General features: G+C 33.2%; 1 protein-coding gene and 1 pseudogene across 3 annotated transcripts in view; one reads left to right on the forward strand and one right to left on the reverse strand.

Annotated features, from left to right (window-relative positions):
• RIF1 (replication timing regulatory factor 1) overlaps positions 1–17,363 on the forward strand; it is a 54,708-nt gene that overhangs the window by 31,192 nt on the left and 6,153 nt on the right. For 2 of the 3 annotated variants that reach the window (XM_039855660.1, XM_039855661.1), the window contains exons 22-35: positions 1,118–1,382; positions 2,472–2,514; positions 3,421–3,623; positions 4,174–4,273; positions 5,391–5,510; positions 6,445–6,596; positions 6,952–7,032; positions 7,115–7,169; positions 7,528–10,746; positions 13,362–13,508; positions 13,826–13,900; positions 13,989–14,104; positions 14,859–15,012; positions 16,872–16,977. In XM_039855660.1, the coding sequence (XP_039711594.1) occupies positions 1,118–1,382; positions 2,472–2,514; positions 3,421–3,623; positions 4,174–4,273; positions 5,391–5,510; positions 6,445–6,596; positions 6,952–7,032; positions 7,115–7,169; positions 7,528–10,746; positions 13,362–13,508; positions 13,826–13,900; positions 13,989–14,104; positions 14,859–15,012; positions 16,872–16,977 (4,836 nt within the window). The remainder of the gene's footprint in view (positions 1–1,117; positions 1,383–2,471; positions 2,515–3,420; positions 3,624–4,173; positions 4,274–5,390; positions 5,511–6,444; positions 6,597–6,951; positions 7,033–7,114; positions 7,170–7,527; positions 10,747–13,361; positions 13,509–13,825; positions 13,901–13,988; positions 14,105–14,858; positions 15,013–16,871; positions 16,978–17,363) is intronic. The other variant, XM_039855662.1, reaches the window with a different exon arrangement.
• Positions 14,164–14,282, reverse strand: LOC120597289 (uncharacterized; annotated as a pseudogene).

Consider the following 17,363-nt stretch of genomic DNA (forward strand, 5'->3'; position numbering starts at 1 on the left):
CCTTCTCAGTGGACAAAGGTCGAAAATAAGTGTGTTTGTGAACCACACAGTTACTATCTGTTTCTCTAGATATAATTTCAGTTACCAGCTAGTATCACATGGTTTATTCTAGTCTTACTCTCTTCTGTATTTACCTACCTTCTGTAATAGTGAGAAACCTGGTTCCTATTACCCTCAATATATTTACTGTTTGATTAGTTTTTTGTATGTAACCAGTCTCCTGACTCAGTGGGCTGTCTTGTCAGCTTCAGCATCCTGGTCAAGAATTTCTAGGTAGCCTTTCCAATTCATATTCACGTCTGAGAAACTGATAAAAGGAAGTTAGTAGCAGCACTTGTTTTTCATTTTACCACATGATATTTTTTAATTAACAAGCACTGAATTAGAGTTTTCTCTTAAATCTGACATACCTTAACTTAAAAGAATGGTTTTTTTGAAGGAAACATAATTTTGGAATGTGTATGATTTTCAAGAAAAATATGGTTTGTCCCTGTAGGAATGTGTCTGAAAAGAGATAGTCTAAGAAGGGTATGAAGGAAAGTCAGACAGTGCTTTTAATATACATCTTTATCTTGAGGCTTTTTTTTTTTTCCCCCCTTTGTTGTTTTCGAGGATTTGGATATCTGGCTTGTTCAGTGTTATTTCTGGGATATATGTATACACACACACACACACACACACAAAACATACATATATACACATACATACATGCACACATGAGCCAATAATTTCTAAGGAAAATTTTGTTTTATGTATTTTAAATGGATTTAAAATCTAATTCTAGAATCTATTATATAATTTAGTGCTTTCTTAAAATTGGTTCAAATTCTGAGACCGTAGAGTAAAAATTTGAAATGTACTTTAATTCCTTGGAGAAAATAGATTCATTTTCCTGGAACTCTTATTATAGATCTGCCAGATAATTTTGTTTTAAAGATAATGTTGTAGTGATATTTATCCATTAATGGTATACTTAGCATTTTAAGATTTTTGGGTATTACTACAGAAATATATATTAGACGTATCTATCATTTAAATGTTAGATTTATAAAGATGGCCAATGACACTTTTCAAAGTACTTGAGTTTGAGTTTTTAATGAATTCAATTTTATCTTAGCGCCGAAGAGATCTTCTGATTGGTCCAAAAAGAAGAAGGAGCCCCTAGGGAAATTGGCTTCTTTATTTAAACTTATTGTGAGAGTCATGTATTCTTTCCACACTTTGAGCCTCAAGGAAGTACATTCTGATACTCTCCTCGCTGTTGGCAACTCAATCATCGGCATTCTTTCCAATGTGCTTGGACATATTTCTTTGCCTTCTATGATCCGAAAAATATTTGCAACTTTAACAAGACCTCTAGCATTATTTTACAAAAATTCAAAGTAAGTATTTGGGCTTAATAGCTTTGAAATAAATATATATAATTTAGATTTAGGTGCCAAACTTCAGTTGTTTTTCTATCAGCTTTGTTGTTACAGATGGTAATTTTACAGTTTAGTGGGGAAAATAATATATTAGAGTATGCTTTTGTTAAAAATACAGTCCAAATAATACATGAATATGAGGTAGGAATTGGAAGTCATTTTGAGTGCTAGTCCAACCTCCTCAATTTAGTGCATATCTTTTTAGATTTGTTAATATAAATGAGCATACCCATTAAATACATGATGTATATGCAAGCGTACTTGACATGCTACTTTGCAAATTGAGTATATGATATGCACTAAGTATATCTACATCTTGCTTGCACCTACAAATCTCATTTTGTTTAATGTCTGCATAGGATTCCATAAAACTTTTTAGCCAATTTCCTGTTGGTCAACATAGTTTTTTTCTATTCTTTTCTCTCATAACTAATAATATTGCAGTTGAATGCATTTGTGCATAGCCCACATTTGCCACTATTTCTGCAGAACAAGGTCCTAGAAGTGAAATTGTTGGTTCAGAGAGTATGCACATTTAAATTTCTGGTACCCTCCTAAAGTTTGTATCAATTTACCCTGAAATGAAGCAAACAGTGCCTTAAAAAAAAAAAACCTGAAAAATCACAAATAACATTTTAAAAAAGTAAGCTGTGTGATTCAATCATTAACAAAGTCTATCTTTTATAAATATGCAGAAAGTTTTAGCAGCAGATTTTATTAAATACAAAACAGGACCCCAAATCTATTAGTTTTTTTTGCAAGCTTTTTTATAATTCTGAAGCTTCATCAGAAATAATTCATACTTTTTTTAAAAAGTACAGAAATAATTGATGTTAATACTTTGAGGAGGTCTATTTCAAATATATTTCTGATTCATTGTTTAAAGATAGCTTTGTATTATGCTTAATGTTTGGAACTTGACATTTTTTAAGTCTTTGGGCAACTTTTTATATCACTATACATATATATCTTATTTTTATGACTATATTACAATACTTTTAGGTTTAGCTTTCTAAAATATAAATGGTACTATTTTTTTCTTCCCAGGCTTGATGATGTTCCTAAAGTGTATAGTTGTATGAACAGCAAGGTAAAAATAGACGTTATCCATTAAACATACTTAGGATGAAAAATGTATTGGGGTTAAATAATTGTCTTAAATATAATTCAGCTGATTTTTAACGGGCTTATATGTCAACTTTAATGGACATTTAATAACATGACAGTCATGATAGTTTATTTTGTTTGAAAACAGGAAAAAAAACGTATTTTCACAGTTTGCAGATGAGGAACCTGGACTTACCAGAATTAAATCAGGCTCTCTGGACTTATTTTCCTGTTCAGAAATTTCTGCGCTTTATACCAGTGGCCTTCAAACCTTATCTGCACCAGGATCACCTGGAGGGCTTGTTAAAGCAAGTTCTAAACTTTGGCTCTAGAGTAACTTGGAGCCTGATTTGCATTTCTCACAAGTTCCCAGGTGATAGGATAAGGCCCAAGCTTTGAGAAGCACTGATCTGTATCCTCCAGACCACTTTTTCTCGATGCTTGTTCACAGGAAAGTTTTCACTTTTTTCAAAGGATGTTTTTTTAAAATGTTGTAATTTGCTTTAAATTCATGTAACTTATCAACTCCTGTCTTATCCCTTTATTTATGAGGTAATTGGTTTCAGTATTTTATATGTACAACTTTTATATACAATTGTTAATCTATTATAATTAATGTGAAATTTTTTTCTATTAATGGAAAATAAGCTTGAAATAATGTTGTAATATCAGTAACCTAAGTAAACTCACTGATAACTTGTCAACTCCTAAAGGATATATATCTAAGATGACAGATGGGAGATTCTTAAAAGCCATTTGAATTTTAAAAGTTGAAATGATAATATGTTCTGTGAGTTGTTTAATTTAGTATGCTTTGTGCTTTTATTTTTTCCTGCTTTAAAAGTAACATTGCCAAGTGTTATCCTAATAAACTTTTCATTTTTCCTAGTTAGAAAAGCTACTAGGAGAAATTATTGCTTGTCTACACTACAGCTACACTGGAACTTATGACAGTGAACTTCTTGAACAGATCTCCCCATTATTATGCATAATATTTTTGCACAAGAGTAAACAGATTCGAAAACAGAGTGCTCAGTTCTGGAATGCCACATTTGCTAAAGTGACGACATTGATTTATCCTGAAGAGTTAAAGTATGCTAACAACAAAACTCTTTTATACAGTTATTCTTTTGTGATCATGTAAATTGCTTTTTGGTTTTAACAAAACTTTTATTATGAGGAATCTTTGCAGAGGGTTGCTTAGTTGAGCATTGTTATTTGGAGTACATGCATGGTAATTAAACATTATTTGACCCTTTGGTCTTTTTAAAATAGTAACCACTTGGTTTTAGGAATATAAAAAGCAATTTGAAGTTATCTTTAATAAATATAAAGGGCAGGAAATTGATGGTTATTAAATCTAGATAATGTGCACATGGGTACTTAATATAATAGGTACCCATAATATTTTCCATAATAAAAATTTGAAACTTTAGTTTTCAAATTTTCTTTTTTTGAAGAGTAGCAAAAATTAAATATTGCCCATTGTTTCTTCCAGTTTTGTGTTTATAGAGTAAGAAGTAGTTTTAAGCTGGATACGTTTTGCCACTTGAAAATTATAATTAAAGTGTTCTTGTTAACATCAGTATTCACAACTACCACTTGACTCAAGGTATATATATGTATGTACTTTTTTTTAAAGACCTGTACTAAAACAAGCCAAACAAAAATTTCTGCTGCTGTTACCCGGTTTGGAAAATGTTGAAATTGTGGAGGAATCCAGTGGACCATATTCAGATACAGTGAGTTCGTTTTTGTTTTTGTTTTACTTTTACTTTTGAATGAGTTTGATCAGTTTATTGATTCCAGTATAATTTTTAAACAGACAATAGCTGAGATAGAATGCTTTATTGAAGTGATAAGGAGCTGAATAAAGGAGCTTCATAATATAGGATTTTTCCATATAGTCAGTTTTCTGGTTTGAAATACTTCCATGAATTAAGGGCAGTAAATTTCCCCATCAATTTTTATGCAAATAATCTCTGGTTCTTGTTCATTAATGATCTTTTTTGAACTACTTCATATCATGTATTATATGCAAAGACTGTAATTATTAAAATTACGTGGTTAAATCTTGCTTTAGCTAAACTAAGAGTAAAAGTTACTGGTCCATGTCTAATCAAGAGCTAACCTTTATTATCTTATTTTTTTCCAATGAATCATTCCTTCTGTTGGAAAAGCACATCTTTGCAATTGTATCACCCATTTAGACCAAGGTTACTTTGGCTAATGGTACTTGATTACTATTTAAAGATAAAAGAGTAAAGGCATGGATACTGTAGACCCATAGGTAGACACTGTAGACAACTTTTCTTCAACAAATGGAGTCTGTTTTTGTTTAGAACCTGTAAGAGAAAATGTTATAGCTAGCCAACTACTCTATATTGTTTTGGTTTTAGGCTAAATAAAAATTCTTATCAGATAATCTAGACTTGTGGAGACTCATTCTTGTAATTTGGCATGAAAAGGCCACATAGTCTGTTGGGAGAGACATGATACTTAATATTTTCTATCATGCTTTTTTGTTTAATACTTAAAGTTTAAGACTTTGATTGTTCTTTTAGAAGTTTCCAGTAATAGGGGCATTTGAGTACAACATTTTGATTCATTTTTGTAATTATGTGGTATATCTCATTTTCAGAATTCATAAAATGAAGTGGTGTAAAACTACTATAAGTATTGGAGACAGCAAACCTATTTGCTGTTACTGAAATAGTGCCTTTCTTTGACATGGTTTTAGTAGGTTTGAATAAGCAGGAAATTTGAAATGAGTATTCACTACACTGGAATTTTCAAAACATGAAAAGGAGACATAGAACACTTGTATTTAATAAAATTGTTTTATTTTTAATATAACAGACAGAAAGTTCACAATTAAATATGAAGATAAGTGGCATGGAAAGAAAATCAAGTGGAAAAAGAGATTCTTTTTTGATACGACCAAAGGATACAAAAGAAAATATGAAACCACCAGCCAAAGTATGTTTTTCTAAAGTTTATTTTATAGAACTTTTAAAATTAAAATATATGGTAGGTTCAGCACATAGAATTTCTGATTGGAAGAAAAAGCTGTTAAGACCTTTTAAAAGATGGAATTGCAGGAGAATGTGAGTTTGGTCTGGGAAAACTATATTAGGATGGCATGGAAATCTAGAAACTTTGGGAGATGATTTCTTTTTAATAAAGTATGCATAATACTTAGCATCCATTAAGTGTAGTTAATCTAGGCAGCAGCCTCCTTGAGATGGAATGAAACTAGATATGAATAGCTATAACCTAGTATGAGAGGAGAGTATTTTTAGAACTGTTAATGAATAGAAACACGATGCCTGGGTAAGAAATCTATTTTGACCTCAAATCTAAAATTAATTATCTTGCTAGTTGCCCATGAGCCGACTTTTTGGACAATAATTCTTTCTTCCATGGACTCTAGTAAAGGATATTCTAGACTTTTGAGACCATGCTCTTGGCAAAAATGAAAAAGAATAATTCCAACATAGTCTTATAGCAGTGATGAAGTAGAATGAAAACAATCATGCTAAAAATTTGTAAGAATAACATTTGAATACCAGCGAGAGTGGTATGTAGGGCATATTTTGGCAGCTTATACTTGACTACTTCATGTTTCACCTTGAGATCTATAAATGCACTCTTCTGCCAAACCACTTGACTTCTGTGAAAAAAGATATTTACTCATGCTTTGTTGATAAATACACTCTTACCTACTTTAAAAAGAAATGTAGTAATTTTTATTTTCTGAGTAGTTATTAACCAGGAATATTGTGTGGAGTTGAACTCAAAACTTCTTAGTCACTATCAAAATACTTTATCAGACTGCTTGAAGGAGTTTATTGAAGTATTGGAAAAATAATTTGGCAACCCAAACGTACATTTATTTTTTAAAAATTTGCAGTTGAAACTAGAATCTCCATCTCCAAAAATAAAGAGTGAAATGCCTTTGGAAGAAGAAAAGTCCACTGATTTTGTCGTTATACCTCCCGAAGGAAAAGAAACAAAGGAAAGACTACTAACTGAACATCAGAAAGAAGTACTCAAAACAAAGAGGTTTATAGTCTTTATATCTTAAATGGGGATTCTGTAGTCAAACTTAGATTTCATGCAGCAAATAACTTTGCGTTTAGACTAAGATACTGTGTATACTATACTATATTTTATTGCTTAAAAGATACATTGTACATAACTACATTTCATAATTTATGAGGCTACCTAGTAAGATACCAAATGTTTCTAAACTGAATTTATTGAGGTAGTATGGGAAGGAAAGGTGTAAGGAAGATGGTTTCATGGAATAAGAATATCTAAGCTTTGATGTTATATTGTTCTTAAAAGGGAACTAGATGTAGAATTTAAGTTTTAACTTCATTCAAATAATGTTAAAATTTCAAACTTATTTTTTCAGGTGTGATATTCCTGCCATGTATAATAATCTGGATGTTTCACAAGATACTTTATTTTCTCAGTATAGTCAGGAGGAACCTATGTAAGTATGGAAGCTGTTGAAGGAACTGGATTTCTCATTTTTAATTATAAACAGTATTCTAATTTATATTTATTTATTTCAGAAAAATTACTGGTGTAGCTGAAAAATCAAAGGAAGATCCCAAGACGATATTTAAGGTATACTTGATGTTTCTTATTTGGGGTTTTTAAAAATCAGTTTTTTTGGCAGCTTATACTTGACTACTCCATTATGGAGTCTCTTTTAAGATTCATTTTAAGATTTGCTGTATAATCTCTTCTAGATTTTAGAATTGTAGTCATTGTGTGTATGTATTTAAATGTATTTGACTTTATTGAATATTTATAATTAATTATTGAAACAGATTAATGGGTACATGCCACCACCTTTGGAATATTTGCAAAATATTGAGTTAGTGATTACCTATTGAATAAGGTTTTACACTAAAATTTCCCAGAAAGTCAGACTTATTTCTTGGTTAATCTATATATATATATATTGTACATTTCTGTGCAGGAGGAACAAAGGAAGAGTGACACTGTCATTCCTCAAGATGTCACGGAAAACTGTGGTATGGATGAACATCTTGAAAAGACTTCCTTTTCAAATAATGAGTGTGGTTCTATTGAGGAAACCAGTCCAGAAATACTGAGCAGTAATAATGATGCCAGAAAAAATTTAATTTCATCAAAGAAAATGTCAACCGAATCTACGTCTAATGCAGAAAACACTTTTGGTGTCAGCAGTAGCTCAGTTTCTAATGGCACCATTTCTGGAATTCTCTCACATCCTACACGTCGAAGGCAAACCTTTATTACTTTGGAGAAGTTTGATGGTTCAGAAAATAGACCTTTTAGCCCATCCCCCTTGAATAATATATCATCAGCTGTTACACTGAAAAATAACCAGGAAGGCATAACTAAAACAGATATTCCACTGAAAGCAAAGAAAAAAGAAGTGGCTTTTTCAAAATCTGACTCTGAAAAAGTAGTGCATGGAAATAAGCGATCAGGCCTAAGATCGAGTAAAGCTGAACAAACAGAAAATAAAAGGTCTGATCAGGAGAAAAACACGCTGGAATCTGTGGATGGCATGATAGCCTTAGAAAATAACCCACCTGGTTCGCTTAATCAAACAGAATGTGTGTTAGATAATCGAGTTCATATCTCTGAATCTACAGTGGAGTACGAGGATACAGTGCTAAAACTAACAGTAGAAAATGCTGTAGTATTAGAAAATAGTACCGTAGAGGAGAAAACTGTAGGAAGTAATTTGGAATCCAAAGAGAATACACCCCCAGCTATAATACCAGCAGATCAAATGGTAAATGAGGATAGTCATGTTCAGATAACTCCAAATCAGAAAACCCTTAGACGGTCTTTAAGGCGACGTTCAGAAATAGCAGAGCCTATTGTTGACAGCCAAGATAAAGAAAATAATCAAAAAAAAGAAAGACGTAAAGAAGAGGAAAAGACTCTTCAGAAGAGTCCATTGCATGTAAAAGATGATGTGTTACCTAAGCAAAAACTGATTTCTGAGTATACTGTACAGGAAAATTTAGTTGAGAAAGATACTTCACACGAGAAGCCTTTTGGGGAAACCAGCACTAATGCTGAAAGTGACAAAAATAGAAGAAAGCCAGACCTTGAGAATATTAAATCTGAGGGAGATGGTGCCCAGGACGTTGCAGATAAGTCCTCTGAGAAACCAGTAAGGGGAAGAACACGGTATCAAACAAGAAGAGCATCCCAGGGTTTACTTTCTAGCATTGAAAACTCAGAATCTGATAGTTCTGAGGCAAAAGAAGAAGGTTCTAGAAAGAAGAGAGCTGTAAAATTGAAAAACAAAAACAGTGACAGCATTGACATGGAAGATCAAGAAGAGAAAATGGTAAAACAGGAATGTATAAAAGTTGAAAATCAGACACATAATTATGCAAATTCTGAAGTGGACATAAATACAAAATCTCAGATTTGTGAAAAAGATGAAAGTAATGCTGTAACTCTTCAAGATTGTACAATATCTTCAGATTTATTGCAAGTTTCTTATGATGGATCAGATACTTATGAAGGAAAGAGTAAAACTGACAAATGTGCAGAATATTCCTTTTCAAATTCTCCTGTATCAGAATTAAATCTAAGAACTAGAAATGCCAATAAGAGATTACATAAGCGAGATTCTATAGAAAATAACATCATGGGAGAATGCTCAAAAATAGGAACATCAGACATTTCTTTCCTTTCTGAAAAAACTTTCCAAACACCTGAATGCCGACACAAGAGAAGTAGAAGGGTGAGGAGATCTAAAGGTTGTGATTGCTGTGGAGAAAAATCACAACCTCAGGAAAAGCCATCTATTGGGTTAACAAATACAGATTATGACATAAAGCTCAGTGAAACAAAAAAGAGAGATGTGCAAACACCTGTAACTATATCAGAAACTTCTGATCTCTCCTCTGAGGTTAAACTAGATGGGCATCATGGTGTGAATATTCATTTGGGTCTCAAGAAAGAGAATGATACTATTAATGATACATTAAATGTATCTGAAACTGAGTTGAAAGAAAATAATATTCAAGACTCTCTTCCTTCTGAAATAGTAAATTTTAAAGAAACTTCCGATAGGGATTCTGAGGAATCATTATCTGTTGAAAGCCAAGAGCCATCTAATAAAAAACGTAAAACTATTAGCCCCCGTTCAGGTGATTCCAAAGACATTGTATTGGAATGTTCTACCTTGGAGACCAAAGAAGAAAAGCCAGAGGCTGTCCTGAAGAATGAAGTAAGTACAGAGACCATTGTTAATGTTGAAGCAGATGCACGTAATGTAGAAGCAAAATTCAATCCAGAAGTAGAAGCTATGGAAGTGAATGTAGAACATGATAAATCTGAAAGTAGATTCTTTGAACAAAAAAATGCTAAAACTGGAATTTTTGAAGGAGAGAGAGCAGTGGAAAACAGTGAAAGAAGTGATGAATCTGGAATAGATGCAGCAAAAATACTAAGTGCTGAAGGAACAGTAACTAAAGAATTTCATTCAGCTATTGGTCATCCTGATAATACTACACCTGTAAAAGTAACAGCTCAAATAGAGATATCTGAACAGATAGCAGCTAGGGAACTAGATGGAGGAAATAATGGATCTGATCCAGGCTTTTCTGAAGAAATGAATGCCGAAATGGAAAATTGTGAAGAAAGAGAGATTGGTGAGGTGAATGCTGAAATTGACCTTGTCAATGAAACAGAAGATGAGGACTTGACAACCAAAGCATCTAAGTCTGTAGAAGCTGAAACAAACGGAATGAATGTAGAAATTGACAGATTTGTTCCTGACACACTGGAGATGAACACTGAAGGAGGAAAGGTTATCTCTAATAAAACGGAAACAAATATTGTACTTCATAATCTTGAAGAAACAAAATTAGATGACAATCAAATTAAAGTGGAAAATGATGGCGAAAGTTTACAGGAAGTTCACCGTACTTCAGAGAAAGTGGAAGAAACATCACAGTCTCTGACATCTGAAACAGCTATTTCTGAACTGATAACAGAAGACAATAATACATCTCCACAAAAATTAAGCGAATTTGATCCTTTACTTTTGTCAGCAAATGACAGTCCTAGTGGCACTCAGACACGCTGTGTCTGGTCTCCTTTGGCTTCTCCATCCAGCAGCATTTTAAAGAGAGGACTAAAAAGACCCCAAGAAGATGAGCTCTCATCACCTGTTCATAAGGTAGGGGTTTGAGGCTGAATATTAATAATCCATGTTTAAAAGGAATATTTTGGCTCGATGGTGACACCGGGTAAATTACAGAATATGAGATTGATATAACTACCCGTTTTGAATATTCACCATTGCAGCTAGGGAAATGGGCAGGTTGAAGGAAAGGTGTTGAGACTGAAGCCCTTTAGATGTCACTTTATTTCAGGATACTAAACTAAATTTATACAACCATTAACATTGTTCACTTATTGCAGGAGTGATGAGCATCTCAGTATGATTTTTTTTCCTGCTCATATCGGGGGAAACACTTAGAATCTGATAAAGCAGCATTAGTTAGCACTGACTGTGTCCTAGGACATTGTGCAGTTTCTCATTTCCAGGCCTTGGAAATTACAATTAAAAATCAATTGTAGGCTGTAGGCTGTGCCTTCATCAATTTCTGGATATGATTTCATTTATAATTTTCCCATCTTCATTAAACTATAACTCTAGTTTATAAACATGGATTATCTATATCTGCTTTGCCTCCTGGCCTTATAACTTGCACATAATTTGTTGAATGACCTAATAAAAAAAGGAACAGTTATGTGCTTACATAGCTAAACTTGCCCTCTTTTTAGCGAAGTAGGTGTTCAGAAAAGTCATGATGCAGGCATTTTTTAATTCTAAATTGAACCTATCATTTACAGTAGAATATATCTGTTTATACAAACATGTATAGATAGATATAATGATACCAGCACTTAATTTTGTCTTTAGCAAACACATTGTGAAGAATTCCCGAGGCTAAACCAAAAATTTTTACACTGAGTATTCAGAGATTAGGCCTTAGACTTAACACCTCTTTATTTTTCTGGTTTCGTTTTGCCGCTCACTGTTTTTTGTTTGTTTTGTTTTAAGTGTTTCAAGTTTAATAAAAATAGACCATAGAAGTTCTTGAAAAGTTTGTGAAGATAGAATGCATTGGAATTTATGTCTTTCTTTAGTGTACTTTATTATTTTGTTTATTTTTATTCCCTATACCTTCCTCAAGCATGGCGCACCACACCAACCTTCCTATCAATTCTATGAACTACCAAGGAATCATCTTTTTTTAAATTCATATTTAAATTTTTTTTCTTTTTATCTATCTTACCCTCAACCCCTTTGGCAAACATCAGCTTGTTCTCTACCTCTGGGTCTGTTTCTGTCTTGTTTTGTTCATTTGTTTAGATTCCACATAAAGTGAAATCATATGGTTTTTGTCTTTCTCTGTCTGACTTCTTTCACTTAGGCTGATACCCTCAAGGTCCATCCCTGTTGTCACAAATGGCAAGATTTCATTATTTATTGCTGAGTAATATTCTATATGTGCCATATCTTTACCCATTCATCTATCGATGGACACCTAGGTTGCTTCTATATCTCGGCTATTGTAAATAACATTACAGTGAACATAGGGTGCACATATCTTTTCAAATTAAGTGTTTTTGTTTTATTCAGATAAATATCCAGAAGTGGTGTGTTGCTGGGTCACGTGGCAGCTCTACTTTTAATTTTTTGAGGAAGCTCCATACTGTTTTCCAGAGTGGCTGCACCAGTTTGCAATCCCACTAGTAGCATATGAAGATTCCCTTTCCCCCTCCCCATTCCTGCCAGCACTTATTATTTGTTGATTTTTTTTTTATGATAGCCATTCTTACAGGTGTAAAATGGTTTTGATTTGCATTTCCCTGATGATTAGTGATGCTGAGTGTCTTTTCATGTGTCTGTTAGCCATCCGTATGTCCACTGGAGAAATGTCTATTTAGATCTTCTGCCCATTTTTAATTAGATTATTCAGCAGGTTTTTTTCCGGGGGTGGGGCAAGGCTGTTATATGAGTTCGTTTATATTTGGGGTATTACTCCTTTATCAGATGAATATCTTCTCCCATTCAGTAGGTTGTCTTTTGTTTTGTTGATGGTTTGCTTTGTAGAAACCTTTTAGTTCGGTATAGTCTCATTTGATTATTTTTGCTTTTGTTGCCTTTGCCCAAAGAGATACAACCAAAAAGATATTGCTAAGACTGATGTTAAGAGTTAACTGCCTATGTTTTCTTCTAGTTTTTGATTTCAGGTATTGCATTGGAGTTTTTAATCTATTTTGAGTTTATTTCTGTGTGTGATTTCAAGTTTGGTCTAAGAAACAAAAATTGCCATCCACTTGCTGTGAGTCTGATACCCTCAAAGAGTTTAGAACAGAGGTTTGTAGGATATACCAGAAGCCAGTGAGGACTGTGCTTACCCCCTTACCTTGTTCTTCACAGTCAGGGTAGTAAGCCCATAAAATTAGTAGAATTTGATTACACAATTTTAACTGCCACCTGCACTTTTATTAAGTTTCTTCTGTCCCTGTTTCACTGTTTGTTGCCGTATTATGCAAAGACAGTTTTGAACGTTGAGTGTTGGAATGGCCTGCGGTATTGAGTAATATTTGTGAAAGCAGTCACTAGACAGCTACAACTATGTGCAGTTGGTTTCTAGTGAAATAAATTAAGCTTCTAAACGCACATTCTCTTTTGGGGAAACCTTAAAATGAGAATTTATGATGTTATTTTTTAAAACTTTAATTTTGTTAGCTAAAATACATGAACTATGTTTTCAGGTTCGCCGTGTCTCCTTTGCAGATCCAATATATCAAGCAGGACTGGCAGATGACATTGATAGGCGATGTTCTGTTGTTAGGGCCCATTCTTCAAATAGTTCTCCCATAGTAAAAAGTGTTAAAACTTCACCTACTGCACATTTGAAGGTAAGCTGTAGACTTTAAAATGCTCATATGTGTATGCAGACACAGAATTGTGTTGTATAATTTGTCTTAAAATTAACTATTTAAGAAACAATCTTTGGTTTGGATATATTGTTCTTTTATCTGCTACTTGGTAAGAAAGCATGAAGAGGTGGTAAGAGGCAATTGATTCTGCAAGTAATTGATTAGGTATTTCATTACATTTCAGATTTTCTGAAAATTTTAAGAAATTTTTGCAGTTTAAGTTGTGAAAATAAAGTCGTAAAAAATTGTAGTTATCTAGGGTTCTGAGTTTTTTCTTTTTCTTTCTTTCTATCTAGCATAATACGTCAAGCAAAGGATTTCTGTCCCCAGGATCACGTAGCCCTAAATTTAAGAGCTCAAAGAAGTGTTTAGTAAGAAGTGCTTTAGTTTTCACGCAACTTTTTTTTCATGTTTAGTCAGGTGACCATTTATTTAACGGCTTTTGAAATTTATTCTAAGATTACAGAAATGGCTAAAGAATCCATACCATACCCAACAGAAAGTGTTTACCCAGCTTTGGTGAACTGTGTGGCACCAGTTGATATCATTTTACCTCAGATTACATCAAACATGTGGTAAGTTGTTATTTACTTCTGGCTTATTTTTTTTCTTTTTCTTTCTTTTTTTATTTAAACACCTACAGCACCTGGTCTTCCTAGGTGGTCTCCCATCCAAGTACTAACCAGGCCCAACCCTGCTTAGTTTCCAAGATCAGTCGGGATCCGACGTGTTCAGGGTAGCATGGCTGTAGACTACTTCTGGCTTATTCTTAAAGATGCCTCTTATTTAAGAGGACTATTTAAATGATCAAGGTTTTCATATTTAGAGTTGATTTATATGCACTTTCACATACGTTTTATTTTAGAAATAAATACAAATTTAGCTGTGAAGATGGGCCAGATAGGACAATAAGAGAAGCATTTATCATAATGGCTAAGATAATTGTGTGCTTATTTGCCAGGTGCTGTGCTGGACTCTACAAACATACCTTATTTAATAATACGAACCCTGTAAGAAGTAGTTTTATTTCCACTTTATAACATGGAAGTTTACAAAATTTAATCCACCAAAGTCACACAGCTAGTAATTCATAATGTAAATGAAACATGCAGCACCCATTAGGGTTAAGTCTGATTCTAGTGCTATGGCTTAAGCCAGGCATGTGGCATCAGATTCAGATTTTTGTCTTCAGAGTGGCCTAGGTGAGCCTATATAAATTTTGTTATAATTGAACTTAAATCAGGAAATTGAACTGAATAGGCTCTCACAAATAAAATAAATAAAACTATATAATATAATGATGGTCTACCTTTTCCTCTCATTGTTCAGGGCAAGAGGACTGGGACAACTCATTAGAGCCAAGAATATAAGAACAATTGGTGATTTGAGTACTCTTACAGCATCTGAAATAAAAACTCTTCCTATTCGTTCTCCAAAAGTGTCCAATGTAAAAAAGGCTCTGAGAGTATATCATGAGCAGCAGGTAAAAACATAGTTGTCAGTTATAAGTCATGTTTAAATACAGCCATGCACCATATAACGATGTTTTGGTCAACAGCAGACTGCATATACAGCAGTGGTACTATAAGATTATAATGGAGCTGAAAAATTCCTGTTGTCTTTTGAGGTTGTAGCTCAGTGCATTACTCGTGTTTGTGGTGATGCTAGCGTAAAGAAACTCACTGCACTGCCAGTCACAAAAAAATGTAGCACACAATTATGTACAGTACATAATACTTGGTAATGGTATAAACAACTATGTTACTGGTTTTTGTATTCACTACACTAAACTTTACCATTACTTTAGAGTGTAGTCTTTCTACTTGGAAAAAAAAAAAGTTTGCTGTACAACAATGTGCCATGTTAGGCTGGCAGCAACCTCCTATATCCCACATTTACTGCATCTCCTGATTGTGTTTTCTCTTATGCTTGATTTAATCTCATGTTGTTTCCTACAGTAACATGCTGTACAGGCTTGTAGCCTAGGAGCAGTAAGCTATAACATATAGCCTAGGTGTGTTGTAAGCTGTATATATCATCTAGGTTTGTGTGAATACATACCGTGATGTTCGCATGACAAAATTGCCTAATGCATTTCTCAGAATGTATCCTCATTATTAAGTGATACATAACTGTAAATGATTTATCAATACAATTATATGTTAATGTTTAAACTGTTCAACCAAGAGTAACTTAAAAGCCACTTTATAATTTCACAAAGAAGTTTGCTCATTTATTTTGTGGTGTTCTTGTGTTAACGTACCTCTTTATTCTTTGAATTCTGTTCTTCTACCCCCTTGTTTCTCCTTTATACCAAACTGGTGATTGGTTTCATGACAGCTATTCTAAACATTTATTAAACATTTATTAAAATCTTGAAGATTTGTAATTAACAGTATTTTGATTTTAGTATCTAATACAGTTGTGACTTTTTTATTTTTACTTGTTCTTTCTGTCACCTTTCTGCACATAGACATTTTGGGTCATGGAATGTTTCCACAGTTTCTCATGAAAGCCCCCACGATTCTTCCCTGCATAAAAATACACGTGGAAAATTTTGTATATCATTTCAGAAGGATTCACAGACTCTGCTGAAACTCATTCAGACACTCTTTATGTATCCATTGACATGCAAAATTGTGAATAAATAGGGTCTGTTAAGGATGAAAACCAGCATTCTTTATTAGAATTTTTGAGGCTGGAGTTTGCTAGCTACTGAATCCTGAAGACTTCTGCTGCACCCTTGAAAGTCTTAGATTTAATATTAATTTATTTGTGATCTTTAAAAAAATTATTAGTTTTACACAACTCAAAACCTACAATAGTAATTTTTCATAGTAATTCTTATAGATCAAGAATTTAGTTTCTGAAGTACTTTCTGTAGTCCGTGGGCCCTGGGGTTTATCTCTGAAAAGGACATTTTTTAAACTGCTTCATTGAGGCATCCACATGTCATAAAATTCATCTCCTCTGCACACAATTAAGTGATTTTAGTATGTTCACAACGTGTTATATAAGCACCACTGTGATTTAATTTTAGAACATTTTATCACCCTAGAAAGAAACCTTGTATAAGCCATTAGTGGTCGCTTCTCATTTCTCATCATATGACCTGGGTCTTTTGTGGCTAGCTTTCACTGAGTGTAATGTTTTCAAGGTTCACACGTTTTGTGTGTGTGTGTGTGGTAGTAGTAGAACGTAATTTCTTAGCAATATTAGCTAAGCTAATAATCCTGTGATAGGCTGTGTTTGAATCTTTTCTGCTGTTGTTAGTCCTACTAAGAGTAATTTTCAATTTGTTGGTTTTATTTTTGTTTTTACTGGCCTGAATATATAATCAAGGTGAAGTCTCGTGGATTAGAAGAGATTCCAGTTTTTGATATTTCTGAAAAAACAAATGGAATAGAAACTAAATCTCTCTCTTCTGATGAAGAAAGACTTGCCTCAGGTATGTTTTAGGAAAGTGAGACAATTTTATTTACAAGATCAGCCGACTTTACTGATCTGTTTTTTTTTTTTTTGTAATAATAGTTGCCAAATACATGAAAAAAACAATTGATTTGACTTTAAGTACATTTAGTTGCTTTTTACTAATTGTCAACTTCTACTCCATTAAGGTCCCAAATAAGGATGTGAACTAAATATTGTGTTCTGGTAATGCTTTTAATAAAAATGTAGTAGTCTGGCGGTTTCTTTAATGGCACAGAAAAAAGCTATGGTACATTTTTCTGTTGCCTGTTCGCTTGAGGAGCAAGGATACACACCTCACCTTGTACTCTGCTTGAAACCTAGCCACTTAAGCCTTTTATTAACTTAAAGAGAAATATGTGTAGT

Source organism: Pteropus medius, unplaced genomic scaffold (assembly GCF_902729225.1).
Source record: "Pteropus medius unplaced genomic scaffold, Ma_sr-lr_union100, whole genome shotgun sequence".
Taxonomy (NCBI): domain Eukaryota; kingdom Metazoa; phylum Chordata; class Mammalia; order Chiroptera; family Pteropodidae; genus Pteropus; species Pteropus medius.